The 22,715-nt window shown below is 39.5% G+C and overlaps 1 protein-coding gene across 1 annotated transcript in view; it reads right to left on the reverse strand.

Annotated features, from left to right (window-relative positions):
• Positions 1-22,715, reverse strand: part of OSBPL10 (oxysterol binding protein like 10) — a 112,479-nt gene that overhangs the window by 12,194 nt on the left and 77,570 nt on the right. The window contains exons 7-8 of the mRNA XM_058830692.1: positions 10,608-10,754; positions 3,595-4,078 (exon numbers count right to left, since the gene is read on the reverse strand). Coding sequence (XP_058686675.1) covers positions 3,595-4,078; positions 10,608-10,754 — 631 coding nt within the window. The remainder of the gene's footprint in view (positions 1-3,594; positions 4,079-10,607; positions 10,755-22,715) is intronic.

Below are 22,715 nucleotides of genomic sequence, written 5' to 3' on the forward strand. Positions count from 1 at the left end.
AGACACTGAGCTGTACCCTTTGTGTGCCAAGACCATACCATCCTTAAATACTCTAATTCTTTGAATTCCTTTATAAACCTTTATACTTCCATGACATTCTAGGTCAGGTTCTAATAAAACACATAAAAAGCAATGTGCTCTATACATCTAAGGACTTTCTATAAAAATATGATTCAAAGCCTCCATAGACACATTACCATTACTATATTCCTTACACCCTATAGGTCCAAAAATTTGGTACTACTTTATTTCTGCAAACAGCCAACTGCAGCAGAAAAAGCTTCACTGAACTGTTGGAGGGACACAGACAGTATTGTTCAGTATAGAGCAAGGTTTCAAAACACACCAAAGTTGCCCGTATTCAACATTAGGCTACAATGAAGTTTCTGGTCATTGTCACAGAATCATCACAGAATGGCCTGTGTTGGAAGGGACCTTAAAAATCATCTTGTTCCAAACCCTCTGCTGTGGGCAGGGACATCTTCCACTAAACCAGGTTGTTTACACCCCCATCCAACCTGGTCTTGGAAACCTCTAAGGATGGGGCATCCTCAGCTTCTCTGGGCAACCTGGTCAAACAAAACTGTCCTGATACATATCTGAACGGAACAAGATGGTCACTCACTACCACTAAATCATCCAAAATATTAATTACAGTTCTCTAACACTTGTTTGGAAGGACCTTTTTCCCCTCTCATATATTGATTAGTACTGATTTAATCTGTAGTATAATAAACTATTATCAAACCAACAGCAGGATTATCTAACCCAACTCTCAAAATGGACACAAGTCCATTATTGATAGTGATATTAGAGGTATCAAGGAAACTGTCTTTCAAGTAACATGATGCCACATCTTAAATCTTTACTGGTCTTAGAAAAAGTCAAAAGGTTCATAATTTAACATTGTACATAATTTAACTCCAGCAACAGGCAAAAAAAAAGGCCTGAATGCTCATAATGAGGGGAAATTAGAAAAAAAAAAAGGAGAAAGGGACGAGACAAAATCCCAACAACAGCACATGATTAGTTTAGTCATCCAATGTACAGTAGCAAAAAAACCTCACAACAATCAAAACCCAGAGATTTTGATGATCCATGAGATGGTTAGTCTCTCATCAAAAGCAGGATCAGTGATATTTCATTCCCCTGAAACTCATTTCATCTGCTTTTAACAGTTTAAGATTCTACAACCTTACTGGCCAACCTTGGTTTGCCAAAGTTTCTCCAAGGAGCTAACTTTAGCTTCTACCTACCGTAAGCAGCTTCATATGCCTTCTGACTAACAGCACCTTTCCACAGCCCAACTCACTTCCTTTGCTAGACTAATTCAGCCCATATGAAATGCTGCAACTCTAACATGTCCCTAAACACAGAGAAAGAAAATCTCCAAATTATATTTCACATTAAAAAAATGACCAAGCCCTGCATTACTAGGCAGTAAATACAGGCTTAGGTTTTCCCCGCTTTTAGTCCAGCAGCTCCTTTTTGTCGGTTCAGCAATGTATTCCTTGGTACTCGTGCTGACCTCAATCTACTACAGAATTTATACTTATGCAGCACATAAGAAAGAAGCATCTGCAGCAGACTCTAATTTTTGCACAGCTTGACAAATCCACACACCAACTCAATCAGGAAGATTTCTCTAGACCTAAAATAAATAAACAAAAAAAATTAAAGAAAGTGCAGTTTCAAGCAAAGGAACTGCACTGCAAAGCTGGCATTTTAAACTGAGGCTGTCAGGCTTAGGCTTGTTGTTTTCAGATGATAGAAAAGCCTCAAGTACAACTTCTTGCTGCCCATTGCCACTTCTCAACATGCAATAGAAATGCTTGAGCTGCACTAAAGTGTCTCCATCGCTTCCCAGAAATGCTGCCACTGTGAAAGTCCCTACTTTTGCACTGCTTACATGAACAAAAAGATGAATAGTAACTATAAACTGGTGAACCCAGACCTCCTCCCAGAATGCACATCACAAAGACAGCAGCAAACCTTGGAATAAAAGAGTTTGCTACAGCAGATGTTCCCCAAAGCCCGCCTCCACTCCTGGGATATCTCCAGGATCATGAAAAAAAGAAAGCATACAGGGAAGAACTTATTCTCACAAGCACACATTAAACAATCCTTGGGGTGAGTAAGCAGTTAATTCTTAGACCCTTTCTCTCTCAAAACTGGGACACATCAGGGCTTTGAAGTCTTAAATAATCCCCACAGTAGACACCCCCAATCCCAGGGAACTGTGTGCGCTAGCAGCAAGAGAAAGAAATTTCCCTACTCCTACATAATCATAAGTGACTTTGTGTTTAATTTTATTTCCATTAAATAGTTCCCTTCAGTGAGCAAAAGAGTACTAGAAATGAGCATGTACCAGAAAAATGCAGAATGTTAAGCCAATGACTCAGGCTGGCAGTAGTACAGGCAGGAGACAGACAGACCAGCTTCCCTTTGACACTCCCTTCCCAACTTCCTTAACTCCGCATTCAAAGCAAAATACCTAAGTCACAGGAAGGAAACACACGTGCTAACACAGACTTTATCTCAAGGATATCAAAACCAGTAGTAAGGAGGTTTCATGTCTCCTCTATTAAAAAAAGGGAATCTATTGCCATCAGGGAAGGAGCTACTGTGTCCTTTACACTGATCTTTAGTTTTAGATAGAGGAAATAGCAGAATATACCTGTATTTTTTCACCATAATTATTTTGTTGCTATTAATAAGCAAAACCAAACCATTGCATTTCCCACTCCAGTTTTTTACTGCTTCTAATACCATAGTATTTCACATAATGGTGACAAAAAAAAGCAAGTGTACCTCATACTTCTGAGACTACAGTCTAAAAATTAGTTAAGGCAAAACACTAAAATCCATACATAGCATCTTACTCTCAAATGGTCAAAGGGAGTAAATTGCTTAGAAACACACTTATCTCAATGCATTAACAGTCAGTAACAATACTGGCAAAAGTGTCTGTATCAGTTCGGATCATCCATCAAGGATTTGTTGTGACTCACTGTATTTCTGAACTCAAGTTGAGAGCAATGACTTATCAGAATGCAGACTGCATATGTATGATATAGAAAATGAGGACTCACACTTCTACCATGAGACTTTCTAGAAAGAGTATGAAAATGCATTAACTTTGTAAACACTACAGAAATCATGATTCTTTGCAGCAACTATGAAAAACAAATGTTAGGCTTATGCAAAAATGTTTTTTTTTCTCGTTGTTTTGTTCCTATTGTGAACACCAAATCTCATATTACTTTAAAAGTGAACAAGACAAAAATATTCTTACAGACTATGCTATAATTTGTCATTTGCTATTGTAACAATTATTTCTGAAGTCTGGCCATATATTAACAGAGTCTCATCAATATAAGCACACATTTATATATATAATGTGCATTTCATATTCTATCTGGACAGCAAAAGGTTATACAAACCCGACAGTTTTAATTCCAAACTTCTCAAAAGCAAACAGTCATAAGGTTCAAATGAAAGGTCAGAGGGAGAGCAAACAGGAAAACATTTGGATTTCTGCTGGCACCCAGAAATATTAGCTCAAAAAAAGCAGAATAAAAGCACTTTTCTTACCTTCACCTACCATAGAAACACCTATTGACATGCCCATGAACTTGCTTTTGGTCCATACGTGAGCGTTCACACACATTTTCTTCTCTTTGCACTCACAGTAAAAGCACGATACTGGTGGATGATGAGACACTTGTTCAGCTACAAACCTCAGCTTGTAGCACGTGGACTGGTCCTGGCCAAGCTCCTTGGTTGAGTCCTTAGAAACCGTGGAGGCACCGTTAGTTCTGAATGCTTTCACTTTATCTTTAGGCACATCCCACGAGCAATGAAACGTTTCACCAATTATAGGGTTATAGGGCTTCTTGGCAACTGCTCCCTTTCGGCCTTCATGAAAAGCTGTTAGATAATACTCCACAAAGCAGATAATTCTTTCCTCGGGAGTGGCTCCAGCTGCAATTGACAAAAACAGGTCTGGATGGGCCATGAAATTTGCATACATCTCCAGCAGGGATCTTTTCTCCAAAATAAATGTTGGAAGCACTACCTGTATGCAAAGCAGACAAAGGCATGTATGATTTCCCTGTGATCACACTACCGAGGGGAAAGGGGGAGAGAGAACAGTTTAGGAAAGCTGTAATTCTGACCCTGCCAAATTTTGGGATAGCTTATTTCCCTCCCATACCACAACAATTTAATTTTCTTTGCAGTGTAAATAATGAGTGAAGGAAAAAGCCGTGGCCTTGATAGCCATGCAGGCTGCTTCCTATTTCATGATGACTTTCAAGAGCAGCTCACACAACAAGGATGGGCTGTTCCATGCACATGGAAATCCACCTTTTCCTCTCCTGTCAGTTAATAAACCAGCCATTGTTTTCCTTGTTTACAGGACACAAACACATACTTTGATATAAACTAATTTACATCAAACATCAACTAACCAATCTTATCATAAGCCTCCAAAATGGGAGGGGCACACCCTCCCAAACCACCAGAAGATGAGTATTTTATATGAATGTACAGACCACCAACCTCTAAAGGGTGGAGAATGTAAGGGGTACATCTATCCCTCCTGTCAAACATCTGTGTTTTATATTTCACTCCTGGGCTGCTGACTACCCACTATACATGGATTAGGTCCCTTCCAGCCTCTAACAAGCCAACCCAAGGAGATCCAACCACAACCAAATCGTAACCAAATCTCAAGTCTATTTCCAAATACAAAACCATTCCAAGGAGCCTTCCCAAGAGCTATAGGCAAGGAAGCACTTCCCATCTGCCCTAGAGTGTCAGCTTATGTCATGTCCCCCCACAGCTCCCAAATCAAATCCCTTGCCATGCCTAAGCTCTCCTGTCTCCCCCAGGCCCATGGCACAGCCCCTCAGTTTCAGATGGTACCACGTCACTGCGCTGGGCCCCTTCGCTTTATTTCAGGCAAGTTGAAACAAAAACTGCACAAACCATTACATTCATATCATGGCAATAGAGAGGCTCCCATGGGCCCAGAAAAAAGCCTGGGGCTGATCACTAGGCAGTCTTCCCTGAAGGGAGCCAGCCCCAAGGGATTTGGATACAGTCTCAAGGGCCTTCTCTAGCAAGGCAGATGTTGCCAGAGTCACTCACTTCACAACACTTCGTTAGAAGTTTCCAGTGAAACATCCTGGTGGGCGCTGCAAGGCAAACAAGAGCTACAGGGCATAATTTATTTCTCTCCCTTCCTTCTCCCCCACGCTCGCCTCATTGTGCAGGTCTGTTGCAGGGGAGCTCAAGGGTTGCTCTCGTAAAAGGAACTTCTGGCACACACAATCTTGTGTGAATCCAAAAGTGGCTCAATGATGCCAGATGCAAACCAACAGCTGTCCTCTATTACAGCAATTCTTCTGCTTTGCTTTTAAATTCTTTATTGCATTTGCTTTTTCCCTTTCCCAAAAGCAAGGGTTATTTACAGCAGGCAGGGAGCCACTGTTTGTCACAAACACATTAGCTTTCCCCCTGCTGGCCCAGCTTGCTATTCTAAATGGGACCAGAGCACAGATCAGCCCTTTTGGATCCCATGGATAATGAAATAGAAGCTATCAACAAACTTTTATTAATCATTCAGACCTTCTCAAAGAGAACTTGTAAACAGGAACAAGAATTCAAGTCACTGCAGCTCGAACAGTCCTTACAGCTACACAGCAAGTCACAGTACCTCCCTGCAAAGAGAGAGAACTGCTGTGTCTGGTACCTTATCTGCTTGTTGGCTCTCTCCTTCTGTATTTTATATTTACACACATACAGCCCTTTACAGGCTAATAATTTTTACAAGTTTAGATATAAATCAAGCAAAGTTCCAACTGTAATATTCCTCTGACTCTACTCCCTAAGCCTTGAAAACTCCACATGATTTCTGCTATCAACCTATTTGAGGCCCTGAATGACAGACAACCTTAATTTTACATCATGTGTGGCGGATTGAGAACTAAAGACAGCCAACAGTCCTGGTGGTGTGACAGTGACAGGCTGAGGAGATTGGTTGCCAAAAGTGAAATCCAAAATTTTGAGGGTGAAGTGGAAAGCTAGTAAATTTTTCTTATTTTCAGCTCTTTAAACAATTCCATCTTACTTGCAGCATTCTCATTCTGACCAAATATCCATTATCCAATATAATCTTTAAAAAAATGCAATTCAGCAGTTAAGATCCTCAATTCAGGATCTCATTTAAATATAAATTGTACACTAAAAGATCAGGTTACCAGAGGGGAAAGTGACAGCAAAACATATAAAAAAATTTCCCATAACTTCTGTCTGGAAACACCAGTAGTGCCTTTGTGAGTTCACTGCAGAGACTTGAAAGGGCAAACCCATTTGAATAAACAGCACTCTCCATATCGCTATGTCCAAGAGCCTCTCTCTAAAGACAGTGACCTTTATTAGCATAGAGGAGAAGAAAACTGCAGACCATACTTCAGATGATGCAGATTTTATGGTACAACACTGAGACTACTGTGGTTTCATCCCACTGATGTGGTCACAGAGTCTTGGTATCTCCTCCCTTAAGTCCTAGATGCGTGCTTTGCTTAACACAGCTACACCAGCACTAAATGAGATGTGATCAATCACTGGATTCTTATTATTGAGTTTCAACAATCAATTTAAAATCTGAATAAGGCCTGAACTCCAGCTCAATCTTGCTTTAAAAGCCCAACTAAGCTGGAAATGACATCCTTAATTGTGGCAGGAAAGGATCCAGTGAATAACTGAATTGTTTCCATACAAGGAGGCAAATACTTGAGTTTTAAAGCTTACACAACTGCAGTATTACAAAATATGCCTACAAAGCATTGCCTTTTACTAAATAATCTCATAGCCTCAAAGTTTCAATATGCAACACCACCACACACTAACATAGCAAAATAATAAAAATCACATCAATAATTTATTTGTTTTTAATTGGCCCTATCTTGATTTCTACAGAAATAAGAAAAATAGAAATAAACAAATTTGCAAGTGTACAGCATTCTTCTTGCCAGCAATGGGCTGTTGTGCACTTGTGCCAGCACTCCAGCTCTCAAAGGAATGTGGTTTTCAACTCTTCTTCAGCCAGACAGAATGAAGTAACAAGAAAAATACACTTCAGACCTAAGTTCTTTATACTGGCTTTGGACAGGACTATGATTTATTTTTATTTTTTGTAAATTGCATAGGAAGTCAAAACTGACTAATTTTTGACTTTGAGAAAATGCCAGCACGACAACCAATTGGACAAAAGAAACTCATTAGAATAAATACCAAGTTTCTGAAGTCTGAAGCAAAAAAGTCATCTCACTGCATTCTAAAATGTTAGAATAATATATTATTACTCATTCTTAATCTTCAGATGAAAAGAAAGCAGTTTAAGAGGCATTCTTCCATTTTCATTGAGGTTAAAAAGACAATACTGGCTCAAAACTTGCCTATAACTTCCTAGGTTTGAATTCACTTAACTAGATCTGAATGTAACTGAGAAAAATGAGCACCACATCTTAAGAACAGAGATATTTATCCCCACTATTATTTACTGAGAGAAAAAACAGGGGTGTCAGCACCAATCCCTAATTTTTTCAACTCTCATAATTTTTCATCATTTTTTCAGAAATCCAGCCAAGGTACCTCATACTGAGATATCCTTCTCTTAGAGGTGTAAAAGCTTTCTTTTCACTGTCATCTGTGCCATTGTGGGACTAAAACAAGCTATTTTCATGCCACTTACATTTTAAAATTGCAAGGTAAAAGAATATTAGCAAGCAAAGTAAAAGCTTATGACATCGTGAACACACCACAATGCCAATTTACAACAGGTTGACATTCTGCAGAATTACTGACAGCCCTTTTACACAGAATGGAAACCCTTTATTTTTAGCACATATTAACTGTGTAAGGAAGGTGAGGGAATGAAGGGGAGTGATTACCCATCTGTACAAACTGTTAGCATTAACTCCAACCCATTAGATGCCATTTGCCAACAAAGGCTGTCAGTGGGTTTTGGCACTGTTTTTCATCTTTTTGAAGAACAAACAATTTAGAAACTTGGATTTTTCCCCAGCAATTCTAGTTGTAAATGAGGTTGAAAGTCCCATCCCAGTCCGAAGCACCAGTTGTGTACCACATTCTGCTGCTGTGACCTGCTCCCCACCCAACTCTCTCTAGCAGCTGCTCAAGTCTATTTGGCCATCACAGAGTCTAGCCCATTCTAGCAAATCCCCACACTGATTTGATACTTCACTGCAGGTGTTCTCCTTCACAGCAGTTTTTACTCTTTAACTCCTCGCTAAAAGGCACAGCAGTATGACACATTCCAGAAGTGAAGCGCCTCCACAACATGAAATGTGGCTATCTTCACTGTGGGAAACTGCTGTCAGCACAGGCAAGGCCTTGGCTAACATAAGGAAAAGATGCTGTTTCCTGTGATATGGAATGTGAAGGTAATGCTCATGCATCCAGAACCCAAAACCACCAAGGGCTCAGAAAAAGCTGTTTGCTCATGTGAGTCTCATACAGCAATCCACAGCTCCCAGAATGAACCCAAGACACAGCCCTAGGGAAGAAGGCACAGGAAAATGGAAACATGTAAAAACAGCCTCTGATATTACCAACTACTGTGCCACAACCACTTCCAGCAGAAGGTGATGAGCATCAAGGTGCTCCTCTGACTTTCAGAGGAATAATAAAAAATGGGAAGAAGCGCAGCCAACAAACCCAGCTTTACAGTCACATGTCAGTGGCCCTAAGGGCCTCATGTCAGCAAGCAAAGTTGATAAAAAAAAGCAGCCAGCTGTCCGGTATTTTTTTTTTAATCCTCAAAATGGGCAGAAAAGTGATGTGCACATGTGGCACGTCTCATTAATACTTATCATATGTGTATTCATGCATCATACAGAAACCTACAGACAGATCTAACTCTGCCATATGCCTGTTTCTCATTTCAACATTTATCATTATCTTTAAAAACTGTGCTCTGAGAACACCATGTAAGAAACAGGGTGTCATATATGTATTTACCTTTGTATTTTTCTTATAAAAGTCTACACTTCTCTTATTTACAGGAATTTCTCTTATCTACATTAACTGTGTGTCTTTGGGTTTTGCCTAATCCTCCATGACAAAAAGATGACAGTGAAAATCAGAAAAGAAAAACCTTGTTTGTTGCCAAAGACAAAATGTTTTGAAGACACAAGGACCATGGATAAGAAATCTTAGCCTAGTTTGAACATTATAGACTCAGACAGCCTTAGAAAACCAACACAGAAAAGAAGAAGAGTTAAGAAAAAGCAAGAATGTAAGAAAAACAAAACCAAAAATGAACTGTATATAACCCCAGACATACTAAAAAGTGACAGGTATAAATTATTCAAAATTAAATGTTGAAACTTTTGTTTTATTTAGAATCAAGCATTCATTTCTGTGCAGCTACTCAGCTACAGAACACAGGATTGCTCAGTCTTAAAAATGTAATTATTTTAAAACACTGACAATAGATCCAGATCAAGCAGGAAAAAAAAACTATATTGAGAAAACTTTATTTTGTAAGAAAGTTATCGTTTTTGATCAATACATTAAAAAAAAAAAGAAAAGCAGATGAACTCTTCAGAATATGAAAATGCACATGAGAACAATTTCCTGCAAAACTATTTCATGTGACAGAGAAATTCTCTGGTTCTTTGTTCCTTCCAAACTTTGTGTTACTTGTGGAGAGTGCCAGAATGAGCTCTTACTTGTGAAAAGTGGATTATAAGAGTTCTATTTGGGGGATTTTTTAAGTAGAAAACCTTAGTGCAAGGAAAGGATATTCCTTATATTTACAAAAATCTGCTTGATTATTTATTAAGCTCCATAAGAAGTTTTCACTGGAATACAAGACTGCTCAAAAAGAAGCATTCTTTGCTTCCTTAATATTTCCAAAACTCTAAGGGCTTAAGGGAAAATTTCTCAGACACTGTCTTTTCTTTGCTTGTATCAGTATGGATAAGCTTGTGACAACCCCGGTTCTGGGACCAGAAGAATGCACAGAAAGTTAAACTGGTGAGCTGCTCAACACTGACAAGAACTGTAATTCTTGTAATTCAACACTGAAGACTGTAATTTCTTTATCATCATGTTTTGTTTTTTTTTGAAGCTGACTTGCAATTAAATGGAATCCAATCCACAAAGCAGTTATGTGAACATGCATATCCTTCATCCAAACAATTGCCATTACTGTTCCTCAAACCTCCAGTGCACCCTGACATACTTGTGGATTACATACACAACATATGGTTACTCTGAAAGACTTGCCAAAAAATAAGCAAGAGTTCTGGAGGATTTTTTATTCTTCTTGTTTTCTTTCCCTGCCCCTCCATCTCTAAAATACCTGATGATGTGGCCATGTCATGTGAAAGCCTGCCTAGCAAGAGACAGCACTCCACAGCTCTCTGGGACCACCACACTTTTGTAAAGAGGAAAACTTCACTGTCCACAGGGGAAAAACACACTCTAAAGAACCAGCTGTGCACACAAACACACAGAAAGATGAGAAGAAACAATAGTGAATAAATATAAAAGAGATATGGTGCTCATACCCTGGTAAGGTCCATGCCAAGTTTGAGCTGAGAGATGAGATGGAGAATTACACTACGTTGATCATCCATGACTCCTAAATCCTCCTCTTCATTATCTTCAGTATCTGTCATTTCATCTTCAACTAGGATCAACTCAGAAGCTGAATGCTGAAATAAAAAGAAACGTCACCATCTGGACAAAAAGATACAGAATGGGTATTTTTCCCCACTATATATGTTTAAAAATGGATCTGTCTTCAATGAAACTGAAGACAGCCTCTGTTAAAACCAAGAAAAGATATAAAGTCAAAATAAATTAAAAAAATCCAGTGATGGGTTCATAAAGGATTTTGATCCTTTCCTCAGAATGAGAATACTAAGGATGAAATGCTAATTTACACATTCTCTTCTCATATTTATACTGCAGTCCTGTCAGATAAAACTCATAGCATACTTAAGTAACAAGTCATCTTTTCATTAAATAGAATTATGCAGTTCAAAATGAGTCTTCAAGTTTGTTTCATAAATCTCCCCAGAAAATATTCATGTCATACATACATGCTGCATGACCCGATTTCACAGGTTTTTTTTCCTTTCTCTATCCAATTTCAAAGGTAGATATTTAAGGAAATCAAGGTATGAACTAAAGAAGATAAAAAGATAACTATAATCAAACAACACACCTCTGGAAAAAAACCCAAAGACATTAGATTTTGGGAATAGAGCACTGCCATAACTCTTTATAACTATTACAACACTTCATCACCTCACAGCACAATGCCAGTGCTGCTGAGTATCCAAAAATACAAGCTGAATATCAATAGACAGGTACCATGCCAGTCCCTTCAAGAGAAACTTTATGGCAAAAGGCATAATGACTTGTGATATTTTATTTTTCCTCAGGGTTTACAATGTATAACTAACAATAATCCAAACAGGTGGTAGTTACTTTGTTCAATCCATTGAAACCACTCGGCAAGCTTACCAGATATGTATTCAGGTAAGCTTTTTGTACTTCAAGGGAAAAAAAACCAAAACCTGGGTTATAGATAAAAAATTATCTGAGTTGTAGATAAAAAATTACAGCCCAGCATGTCATTATTGCCCAAACAACTCCATGCTGTAAATGAGACAACACTGCCTGCAAAAGTTAGCCTTCTTTCATGCTAAATTGCATTTCTGCAGAAACAGCTAGTTCATAACATAAAACAAGAAATTTTTTATCTCACTGTGGGAGCCTACGCAACTGAAAAGTTTCACTAAAACCAGCTGATACCCAGAATTAGGTTTCAAAGGAATATTTCTGAATGATCACGTTAGAGACCCCTCAGGTGAACTGCAGCTTGTGTAAGGGGAGTTTCTTTGAAATTTAGTTACTACAGAGGCTTCCATTGAATAAAGTACTCTCTTTTTTTTTCTTTTTTTAATTACTTAAATATTTAGGTAGCTATTCCTAAAAGAATAGCTATTTGGTGAAACCCAAGGACATCTGCAAGCCACTTTACAGTTGCTTTATTTAGAAAGTAGAATATGTAGATTACATAAAACAGAATCTGGTGAGCTGTAACCTCAGCAGCTTGGAGCTTTTCAAAAGGACAAAACCACACTTTCTTCTTCCTGCTCCCTCAGAAAATAAAAGGAGAGAACGATAAGCCCTTTTCTCCCAAAATGCACAGCATTATTACCCAACTGATACCCTACTGACAAGTTCAATTAACATAAAACCTGACAGCCTCATGCAAAATTATCAGTCAGGGAGGAATAAAGCACCGAAGCCTGGCTCAGTCATACAGGCTACGATTCATTTGGAGGCAGCACGGAAAAAGCAGTATCAGAACTTACAGTAGACGCTTCCACAGGAGGCTTCCCTTTGATCCAGCTTGACCTCATTGAGAGCACTGAGCTACCAAATAGGCTCTGCTGCTTCTGTTACTGCCATGAACTGAGCTTGCGGCAAACAAGCTCCAGCAGGAATTAAGAGCGCTACAAAAAAAGCAAGGGAACCTCCCCTCCTCACTCCCACCCCCTCTTTTCTTTTTTTCGTCTTTTTTTTTTTTTTTTTTTTTTTTTTTTTTTTTTTAGCTATCTGAGGGGTTGGAGAGTGTGCACTGGATGGCAATCTGCTCCTTGCCTTTCCAGTCACATGGCATTGAGATCAGTGAGCTTAAATGCACGCAGCTCCAACTGGGAAATGGTGCTGCTGTTCCCAGAGGATATCCTGATCGGCGGTTCTCCAGGAGGGAGGGGAAGGGGCACAAATTTGTGTGCGTGTGCACAAGAGTGAGACAGAAAGAGAACATGCTAGCAGGTAATGTCCTTTTACACAAACACATAACAGCTGTGTAGCCTTAAATTGCTAACAGCATCAGAAAACAAATAAATTACCCATTACCAGACTGCAGACTAAATTATATTCTAAGAATTTTCTTTTTTTCTCCCAAAGATTGTACATTCACCAAGGGCCAGAAAACCTTCTTTCTTTCTTGATGAAATAGGTGTTAGGTTTTCCTTGCCTCTTAATTGTTACTAACAAAGCAGCAACCAACTCAGAATATTCTGTGAAATTACATCTCTGCTACCCTGCAAAACATCCATGGTCAGAGCAAGCCACCCTATGGACAACACTTGAGGTGCCCAGGAAAGTAGCATTTGCACTGTTGTAAATGAAAGCCTTTCTGCTCATCAGGGAGGAGGAGCACAATGTAACATTAGGATCAATCGTGTTTAATAAGCACACTGTAAAGACAAAAATTTTAATTACCTTAACTAACCCTATATAAGGACTTGTGCAAGGTCACCCAAAACAACCACAACTCCGCTATTATAGTCATCAACACACTAGTGACCTTCAGTGAATGCCATGCAGACAACTGCTCTTGTCTCACTTTCCAAGGCAAAGAATTTAAGGAAGCAGTTTACAATTTATGCTACAGGAACTGAGCAGTCATCTTCAGAAAGCAATATACCTTCTATATTTCCCTCTCTCCTCATTAGCAGTTCTATGTAACTATTAAATAGGTTTTTAGGAGCACATAAACTAATAATTAATACATATTTCTTTAAGTAACACATTTTCTTAAACCACAGCACCACACCATGGGAGTGGACACAGAGTCACAAAATACAAACCGAGTTCATCTTTAAAGTGTCATAAAAGTCCAACCATTCTTTAATTCTTTTTCTTTCCATGAAAACAGCATGCAGTTTAGTAGTATCCAATGCGTAAGCATTCAGTAGAACGCAAAGGATTATGTGGAGTGATTATCCTTTAACGGCAGCTTTTCTGAATTATCAGACACAGACTATTTTTTACCTCATTCTGTAAAACATAACTGCAAAACTGACCTAGGAAAGCAGCGTTCTGCTCCACCCAGTGTGGTCACAGCATAATGTAAAAGCTATTGAGCTGTGCACTGCCCAGCCTGGGAACAAACAGTACAGCCTGGCTTAGGTGCTGACCCTGAGAAATCCAATACTGAACCAGTTACAAACATCCAGAAAAAAGAGGCTTATATTTAAAATCATTTTAATCAAAATCAGTTTCCAATACTGGGCTGAAGCACCAGTATTTTTCAGAAAAAAATGAAGAGAAAATAGAATACAATTTCTAAAAATCCCAGGAAGAGATGTACTTTAAAGTTTAAACGCCAAAGACATGAAAATACACACCGGCAGAGAGCTATTTTAAACAGGTCACCCCATTAGAACTGGGATCGATTAATTTAGAGAGGTCATCTGCTAGGATACAAAACAGATGTTCTAGTCAGCAGTCTCCCATCAGAAAACATGCTGATTTTTTTTTAACAGATGAAACCTGTAAGGGTAAGAAATTGCTTCTGAAGGAAACATTCCGCATTTTAAAAAATGCTTTTAGGAAAAAGAGACTTTGACAAGCCTGGAATAGAATTACAGAGTCAAAAGCTATACTTCTGTGAAAGGGCAAATGTGCCTCTGTCCTTCTACATCTTCTTCCACAAGTTAACTTTTCAAATTAACTGCTGTGCTGGAAATTACCTGTTAGGTAATTAATACAGATATACAGCTCAGAGCTTCATTTTCCAACATATTTCACAAACCATACAATGCAACAACACTGTCAAGAATGACCTGGGTCTAATCTTGCTTAGTTTTTTGAGGGGAAGAAAGGAAAATACAGAATCAGAGTCTCATTTAGGTTGGAACAGACTTGGTCTTCTTGTCCCATACCCTGCTCAAGCAGGTGCATGTAGAACCAATTGCCCAGGATCATGTTCAGCTAAGTTTTGATGGAGACTCCACAACTTCTCTAGGCGGCCCATGCCAGTGTTTAATGCCCTCTATAGCAGAAGTGCATTTTCTGGTGTTCAAATTCACTTGCAAGTGCCCACTGCCTCTTGGCTTGTCACTGGGCACCACTGAAAAAGATCAGTCTCCCTGTTCTTCACTCCCATGAGGTATTTTTACATTGGTAAGATACCCTTGAGCCTTCTCTTTTCCAGGCTGGACAGCCCCAGCTCTCTCAGACCCTCCTTATGGGAAGGATCTCCAGGACCTTCATCATCTTTGTGGGCCTGTGCTGGACTTACCCCAGTAAGTCCACGCCCCTCTTGCACTGGGGATCCTGGAACTGCACACAACACTGCAGATGCGGCCTCAGCTCCGCCAAGTAGAGGGAAAGGATCTCAACCTGCTGGCAACACTCTTCCTAAAGCATCCCAGGAAACTGCTGGTCACAAAAACATTTTGTTGGTTCATGGTCAGCCTGTTGTCCCCCAAGACCTCTGCAGAACTGCTTTCCAACCAGATGGCCTCCAGCCTGTATTGGTACAAGAGTTTGCCCTCAAGTATCTTCAGATACGGGACTTGGCACGTCCTGAGCTTATCTTTAAGAGGCTCCTCTCTGTCCAGACTGCCAAGATCTCTCTCTCTCCATGGCAGCACACAATCCCCTGGCTCATTAGCCACTCCTCCCAGGTTTTCCATCATCTACAAACTTTTCAGGAGTGCACTCTGCATCATCACCCAGGTCACTGATGATGATGTGGAACAGTGCCAGCCCCATTATGGACCCCTGGGGTACACCACTAGTGACTGGCCTCCAGCTGGACCTTGTACCACTGATCACAACCCTCTAGGCCAGGTTGTTCAGTTTTAAATCCAGCTCATTGCCCACTTATCTAATCCATACCCTGTCAGCTTGTCTGTGAGGATGTAAGGGAAGACAAGGTCAAAAACCTTACCAACATTAAAGCAAACAACATCCACTGGTCTCCCCATAAGCACCAAGCTGGTTACTTCCACTGTAGAGAGGTATCACGTTGGTTAAGCATGATTTTCCCTTTGTAAGTCCATTATGACTACTTCTAATTGCCTTCTTGTCCTTTATGTGTTTGGAGATACTCCCAGGGTTAGTTGCTCCACCACCTCCCCAGGGACTGAGGAGAAGCTGATAAACCTGCACCTCTTCAAACGCTACCAGAACACCCAGAGTTCCTTCTTGCCCTTTTTTAAAAAATCAATGACATTAACTTTCCTTTAGTCTACACAAACCTTTCCCAAATTCCATTAGAGACCCTGGAGCTGTATATGGAGCTTAAGTGTTGCCCAACCTGTCCTCCCTCCACCAAGGGTCAGTCTACCTCCAGATGTTCATTCTCATCTCAAAGCCTGTTACCAGTAAAGGCCAAGGCAAAGAAGGCACAGAGTAACTCAGCCTTTTCTCCACCACAGTAGTAAGCAGAGACCATGTATACCATGGAGTATCAGGGACATGTATATCCATCTGTATCAGGGACACATTGAGGACCTCATACTCCTCATATAATTACAAAATAATACCCTAAGAATCTTCATTTAGGCATAAAAACATTTTTATGTAGTATAAAAAGGACTGTAGTCAGGAGCAAGTGGATGAATTTTAGGAACTTAAAACATCCAGATAAAAATATACCATTTTGTAATATTCCAAGGAAAGTACTCTTTAAGTCCTTCTATGCTCAAAAAAATGCAAAAGATTGTAAAAAAAAAATAAAAATTTAAGAAACATGTCTGCATCAAGAGAAAGATGGAATAAGTTAGAAGCAGTATTAAACAGAGTTAGCCTTTTCAGATTAGACAAGGATTGTCATATTTTCTGCAGAGTCCTCTAATTATCTTTGGTCCCTACTAGTGCATATTAAAGTCAAAAGCCTCATTTTGATTTTTCGATTCCCTTCAATAATGGCATAGGTTTGCAAGCATCATTTATACTTGCATTTGTGTAACTTGAGAGCTTGCAAGCAGGTTTTCCGTGGGTGTAAGATTAAATATAACTCTGCAAGGTCAAGGAGCTTTAGCACATATACGCTAACATGAGAAATTGGCCCTGTAAGATTTTCACCAGTTTCAATACTAAAGTTAGAATCCTTTTTGTAAAGCACATACAGTAAGAATACCCCAAAGTAGTAGCAGTAGAAGCTGTTAGCTTCTTGCAGTGCTAACTGGATCAGAAATGACAAAACTGCACTAACCTGCATGTGCCACTTCTCTTCTTCCACTTGGCACCACACATTTAATTGAACTTACTGTAGCATGCACCTGACAGAAAAGCATGCAAGCGTACTGTACCCATCCCTCATTAGCGGTGATCAAATGTAGCTTGTGCAGTTAGTTGTACTTATTATTTTAAATACAGACCAGCATATGATCATGCTACTGGTTGTGGTGGGCAGTCTTTGGCTAGGAGCCAGGTGCCCACCAAAAGCACTTTCACTCCCTTTCTCAGCTGTGCAGGAGAGAGAAAATACAATGGAAGGCTCATGGGTTAAGGACAGGGAGAAATCACTCACCCATTACCTCATGGCTAACACAGAGTTGACTTGAGGAAATTAGTTCAATTTATTACCAATCAAATAAGAGTAGGGTAATGAAAAAGTAAAAACAAATCTTTAACACCATCCTCCCACTTCTTCCTAGGCTTAACTTTACTACTTCCTACCAGCTCCCCCACAGTGGTGCAGGGGGACAGAGAATGGGAGTTGCAGCCAGTACTTCACATCTTGCCTGAGGGGAACTATGATTCAGACTCCTCCTCTGCTCCAGCACAGACTCCCTCCCAGTGGGCACAGTCATCCACAAACTTCACCAAAATGAGTCCTTCCCATGAGCTGCAGTTCTTCACAAACTGCACTTCCATGGGTCTTTTCCATAGGGTACAGTCCTTCAGGCACAGCCTGCTCTAGCATGGGTCCCCCATAGGGTCACAAATCCCACCAACCTGCTCCAGCATGGGCTTCTCTGTGCACAGATCCATAGATCCAGATCCTACAAGGAACCTATTCCAGTGTAAGTTTCCACAGGGTACCTGCTCCAGCACAGGGTCCTCCAGGGGCTGTGGGTAGGCATCTCCTTCACTGTGGTCCTCCATGGGCTGCAGAGGAAGAGCCTGACTCACCATGGTCTGCACCACGGGCTGCAGAAGAATGTCTGCACTGGCAGCTGGACAATTTCATGTCCTTCCCCTCCTTCACTGACCTCAGTGTCTACAGCTGCTTCCCTCACATTCTCACTCCTCTCTCTACTGCTGCTCTGCAGGGTTCCTTTTTTTCTCCCTTCTTAAGTCTGCTATCCCAGAGGGACTATGACCATCACTGATGGGCTCAGCCTCAGCCAGCAGCAGGTCCATCCTGGAGCCAGCAGCAGCTTCTCACAGAAACCAGCCCTGTAAGCCCTCACACTACCAAAATCTTGCCACAAAAACCCACTATAGGCTTTGAAAGGAGAAATCATTTCCATACAGAAAACTGAAATTAATGGAAACTAAATATAAACTGTGTTTACTGCAAGTTAAATCTTGAAATAAAACAAAATCTGAAATACATTTACTACCCACTGTGAAGTCTGATTCCTGAAATCATCCTCATCCACTCACTTGTTCTCTAACTTCCAAATGCATTGTCATTTACAGATTATCAAACCTAATCTTAACTGTAAGGCAGTAAAACTTTTTTAATATCTAACAAACTCCTGTATCTCTTTATGTAAGGTTTCCACTCTTCAAGAACAGTTAAAAAACAAAATAGGAACTTTCTTTTTGTCATGTACGTACAGAACCAATCAGCAAGACAGTTACTTTCTCCATTCATACAAGGAAAAATGGTATAATAGGCAAATTTTCTACTTACCTTAAGCTATGTATTCCAAGGAAAATAATCCAGGTATATCTACCTGAATAGGTAAGTAACTGCAGTATCTGAGTTTGTGTTATGACAGCATGGGGTCAAAGCATTTATGTAACTGTGGATACACCACTCAGCACTAATAGGTCAAACCAGGCATTATTTGGTAGAAAAAGCTTACATCAGGAAAGAATGTCTACAGAGTGCCCAGAAATTAACTTCTTGCCAAATCTGTTATTTGTGTTTGGTAATTCAGGTCTCCAGAGAAAATAAAATTCTTCAAACTAGGACCATCAATGATTAAAACATATGTTTTCTGTGTGTATGGATATATATTTTGTGGTTTGTTGCTTGGGGTTGTTTATCATTGAATATGCTAAACACACTTGATGTTCAGAAAATCTCTCAGCTAGGGACAAGTGCAAGGATCAAAGTGTGGCAATCTGTCTATCACACAAGATTAATTGGATACAACATGCAATAGCAGAGACATCTACTGAACCAAGAAATACCTATCCTTCTTCAAGAGATATGCCTGCAAAGCAAGCAAAGCAGAAATGAATCTTGACACTAACACTGCATAGACAGGCTGACACACAGACAATGCAAGCAAAGAAAATGATTACAAAACCTCTACCTTAGGTGACAAATAGCTCTGCAATCTTTTTCCTTCTCAACAAAAACAATCTGCCAGGCATTTGGAGACAAGCACATTATCCAGATACTAACCATTTAGAGAACTGTACTAATGCCTTTTTGTTAATGTTTTGCAGAAGTATCTCTGTGAACAAAAGTCTTTTCATCATTAAAGAATAAGCTCAGAAAGCTTCCTTTTCCTACACTGCAGATGTGTTTTACTCTGACCTCTGACTATATTTAGGGCTGAACATAACAATGTAGCAGTGATGAGGACCAGACAATAAGTGATTTCAGAAGAAAAAGGTCTGGTTTCTTGTTTAAAGAGTAAGAACAAACACATACAACATGAAACAAAGAACATCTATATTTACATTAAAATATAGCTTGTGCAAGCATTCAGAAAAAATAATCAAAGCTAACTCTGAAAGTGATTATGTTTAAAAATAAAGAATCTGTGACTAAACATCCTGTTAAACAGAGTTTCTCATTTGGGTTACCTACAGCACTGTAATCCTGTTATGCACCAAATAATGTTTGTTGGACAACTTTTTCCCAACATGTTCATATTTTCTTCAAAAGACAGTTCCTCTTGCAAAAATCGATTTTCATAAACCTAAGGTAGTCAGTTCTGGGAATAGGCTGAAAAGCAGCTAATTCCCAAGCACAGACTCCACAGGGAAAAATTAAGTATCCATACCAGTCCGTACATGCTTGCGAGCACCTTTCATGAAATAAGGGGTACTGAAGTACAGAACTGATTAATCTGAATCCTAAAATACAAGAGGAGTTTGCAGTATTGCATAAATTCAGTAAGAACTGGGAATAAATATATTTCATCACTGGTATCATCAGAAAGAAATAGTAACATGAGACTGTAAAACAAAATGCGCGAAAAGCCCCACAGACTTGTCCTAAATTAAAGCAAAAAAACATTGAAGGCTGGCATAAATCACAACCATAAGATAGAGAGTATCACATTATAAACAAATTTAACAAAACCTATACCGAATGCAATACAGATACTAGCGAAGAACAACTTCCTGAAACATATTCAGTTTTATTTTACCAATTAAATTTTTTAGAAAAAAATGGCAACAAACAAGAGTATCTGACACTACCCAAAATAGGTGTACAAGCTTACAAACCACAGAATGCAGCAGGACAGATTCCAATCACTGCCAGGCAGCACTTCAGACTCTACAAGGGGTCTGAAAGTCACATGGTTGTAACTTTTGGGGAGCTGAAGACAAAAGACTGCACTGAGCTGCAGGTTGGTGCAGGAGAGTAGCATGGGGGAAAGGCTGGCAGGAAGCTACACTTCAGAATGAGATCCTTGGGAAGAAACCTGAAGTAGTAGATTCTTCAGGCCTTATATTCCTGTGAGGAAAGGGAGGACAAATACTTTCTGGTAAGGGTCCCAGAAGGTAGGTCCGTTTCAGCTGCTCACCAGACAGTACAGCACATTGAGTATGATGCCTTTCCTTATCAAAAAACCCTTTTCTCCCACTGACAAAATCCCTAGAGAAATTGCAAGATTTTGTGCAGAGAGGCTGTGGCACCTCCACTGTGGGAGGCGTTCAGGATTGGACAAGCTGACCTGATTAGCGCTGCTCTCACAGTGCTGAGCTGCAGGACCTCTGGAAGTCCCTTTCAAGCCAGAGTACTCTGTGATTCCATCATGATTGCGCCTGCAATGCCCAGCAACGAAAAAGTTCGGAAGTAACAGAACTGAAGTCATTTAGCCAGCTGTAATTCTCTTTTATGTCGCTTTGTGTGTTAGCTAAGCAAATTTAGGGGAGAAAAATACTGCCACATTAGTAAATAATACACCACTCACATATGCAAAGAGGGCACAACAAGATGGACAACTACAAATTTAACCTTTACAGTCATCTGGTCTTGCAATACCAATCTATATGTAAATCCAGTTCTCACAGTGCTATTTCTTGTATGCAGCATATTTGTAAGAGGACAGAAATGGTAAAGACATGTTAATCCAAGCAGTATTAACAGTCTTGCCCCAAGACAACACGTTAATTAAACCACCCTGACTCTTCCTGCAATTTCATTGCTCATCCACTATACACATTCACATTGCTGATAAACACATAAAACTCAAAAAACCCGAACAAAAATCCTTAAGTCTTTCAGAAGAAAACAATCATTATAAATCATAGAAGGAGAACATTCAATGTGTATGTGTAACAAATTAGGCCTAGAAGATTGTCTTCTATTATATGTCCAACTTCTTGAGGTCAGTGGAACTCTCTGCTTGAAAAGCTTCTAAAAATTATTCTAAGTCTGATAAATCCATCACTTGGTCCATCTCAAACTGAAAACTCTCTATTAATGAAGAAGAGTTCTGCCTTTTTCACCTGCTCCTTCCACTCCTCCTCTGGGTCAAATTTTAGAATTAAATTCTGTTATCACAGCTGGGATTTATTTCCACATTCTGGGCTTTTCAAATAAAGAACCACTACAGTTCACCACCACAAGCTGAAAACCCCAGTTTTTTTTCTAGCAAGACTAGACAGAACAACTGAAGCCAGTTTGGATGATTCACTGAGCAAGATAAAGTAATGCCAACCCAAGACAAACTCTCTCTGTAAGAGAGTTGAGCCCAACTTAGTAAGATCTAGTTAAGTAACTGACAGCCTTAATGAGATGGGTGAGATTTCTAATGGGCAGTATCAGCAAGCCCACATATATACACATACTAGGAAATAAAACTGATAGCACAAAGCAAATTAACTGGCAGATAACAAATTGGCACAGAATCCTGAAATAAAATTTGCATTGACTTCAGAGCTCCTTTAGCAAGGGGTGCAACTTTTATACTGAATAGAGTATGCAATTGATCCACTTAAAGTTAATTTTAAGCCTTACTGCAAGGGAACCCAAGTTCTTTATACTCCAATGATTAGATTTCACTGACTTTTCACTAGTAATTATGGAATGCCACATGAATCAGAACCTCATGTTTATTCAAATTAGAAGCAGACTTGGAATAAAGGGGTTTGGTTTTTTTACACAGAGTATTATTCTCAATTATATAGATAGCAGCTGGAACACATGCATTTTGGAGGTGGAAGTTATTCAATAATATGCATTGGGTTTGTCTAGTGATAAAATTTTTATTAATTATTTGCATAAACAGTTTTACCAGAGGACTGTTTGCTGACACAGTAGCTGTTCCAGAAAGCTAGCAAAAAAATCAAATCAAAATTAGCTAGATTATCTTAGCCATTGTCAGTGCTGCTGTAGCAGGCTTAGGGATATTTAATTCTACTTTTAGTCTAATTGTACATTTAATCCTTAAATATACATTCCCTTGATTATCCTTAAATATACCTTC

Source organism: Poecile atricapillus, chromosome 2 (genome assembly GCF_030490865.1).
Source record: "Poecile atricapillus isolate bPoeAtr1 chromosome 2, bPoeAtr1.hap1, whole genome shotgun sequence".
NCBI lineage: Eukaryota > Metazoa > Chordata > Aves > Passeriformes > Paridae > Poecile > Poecile atricapillus.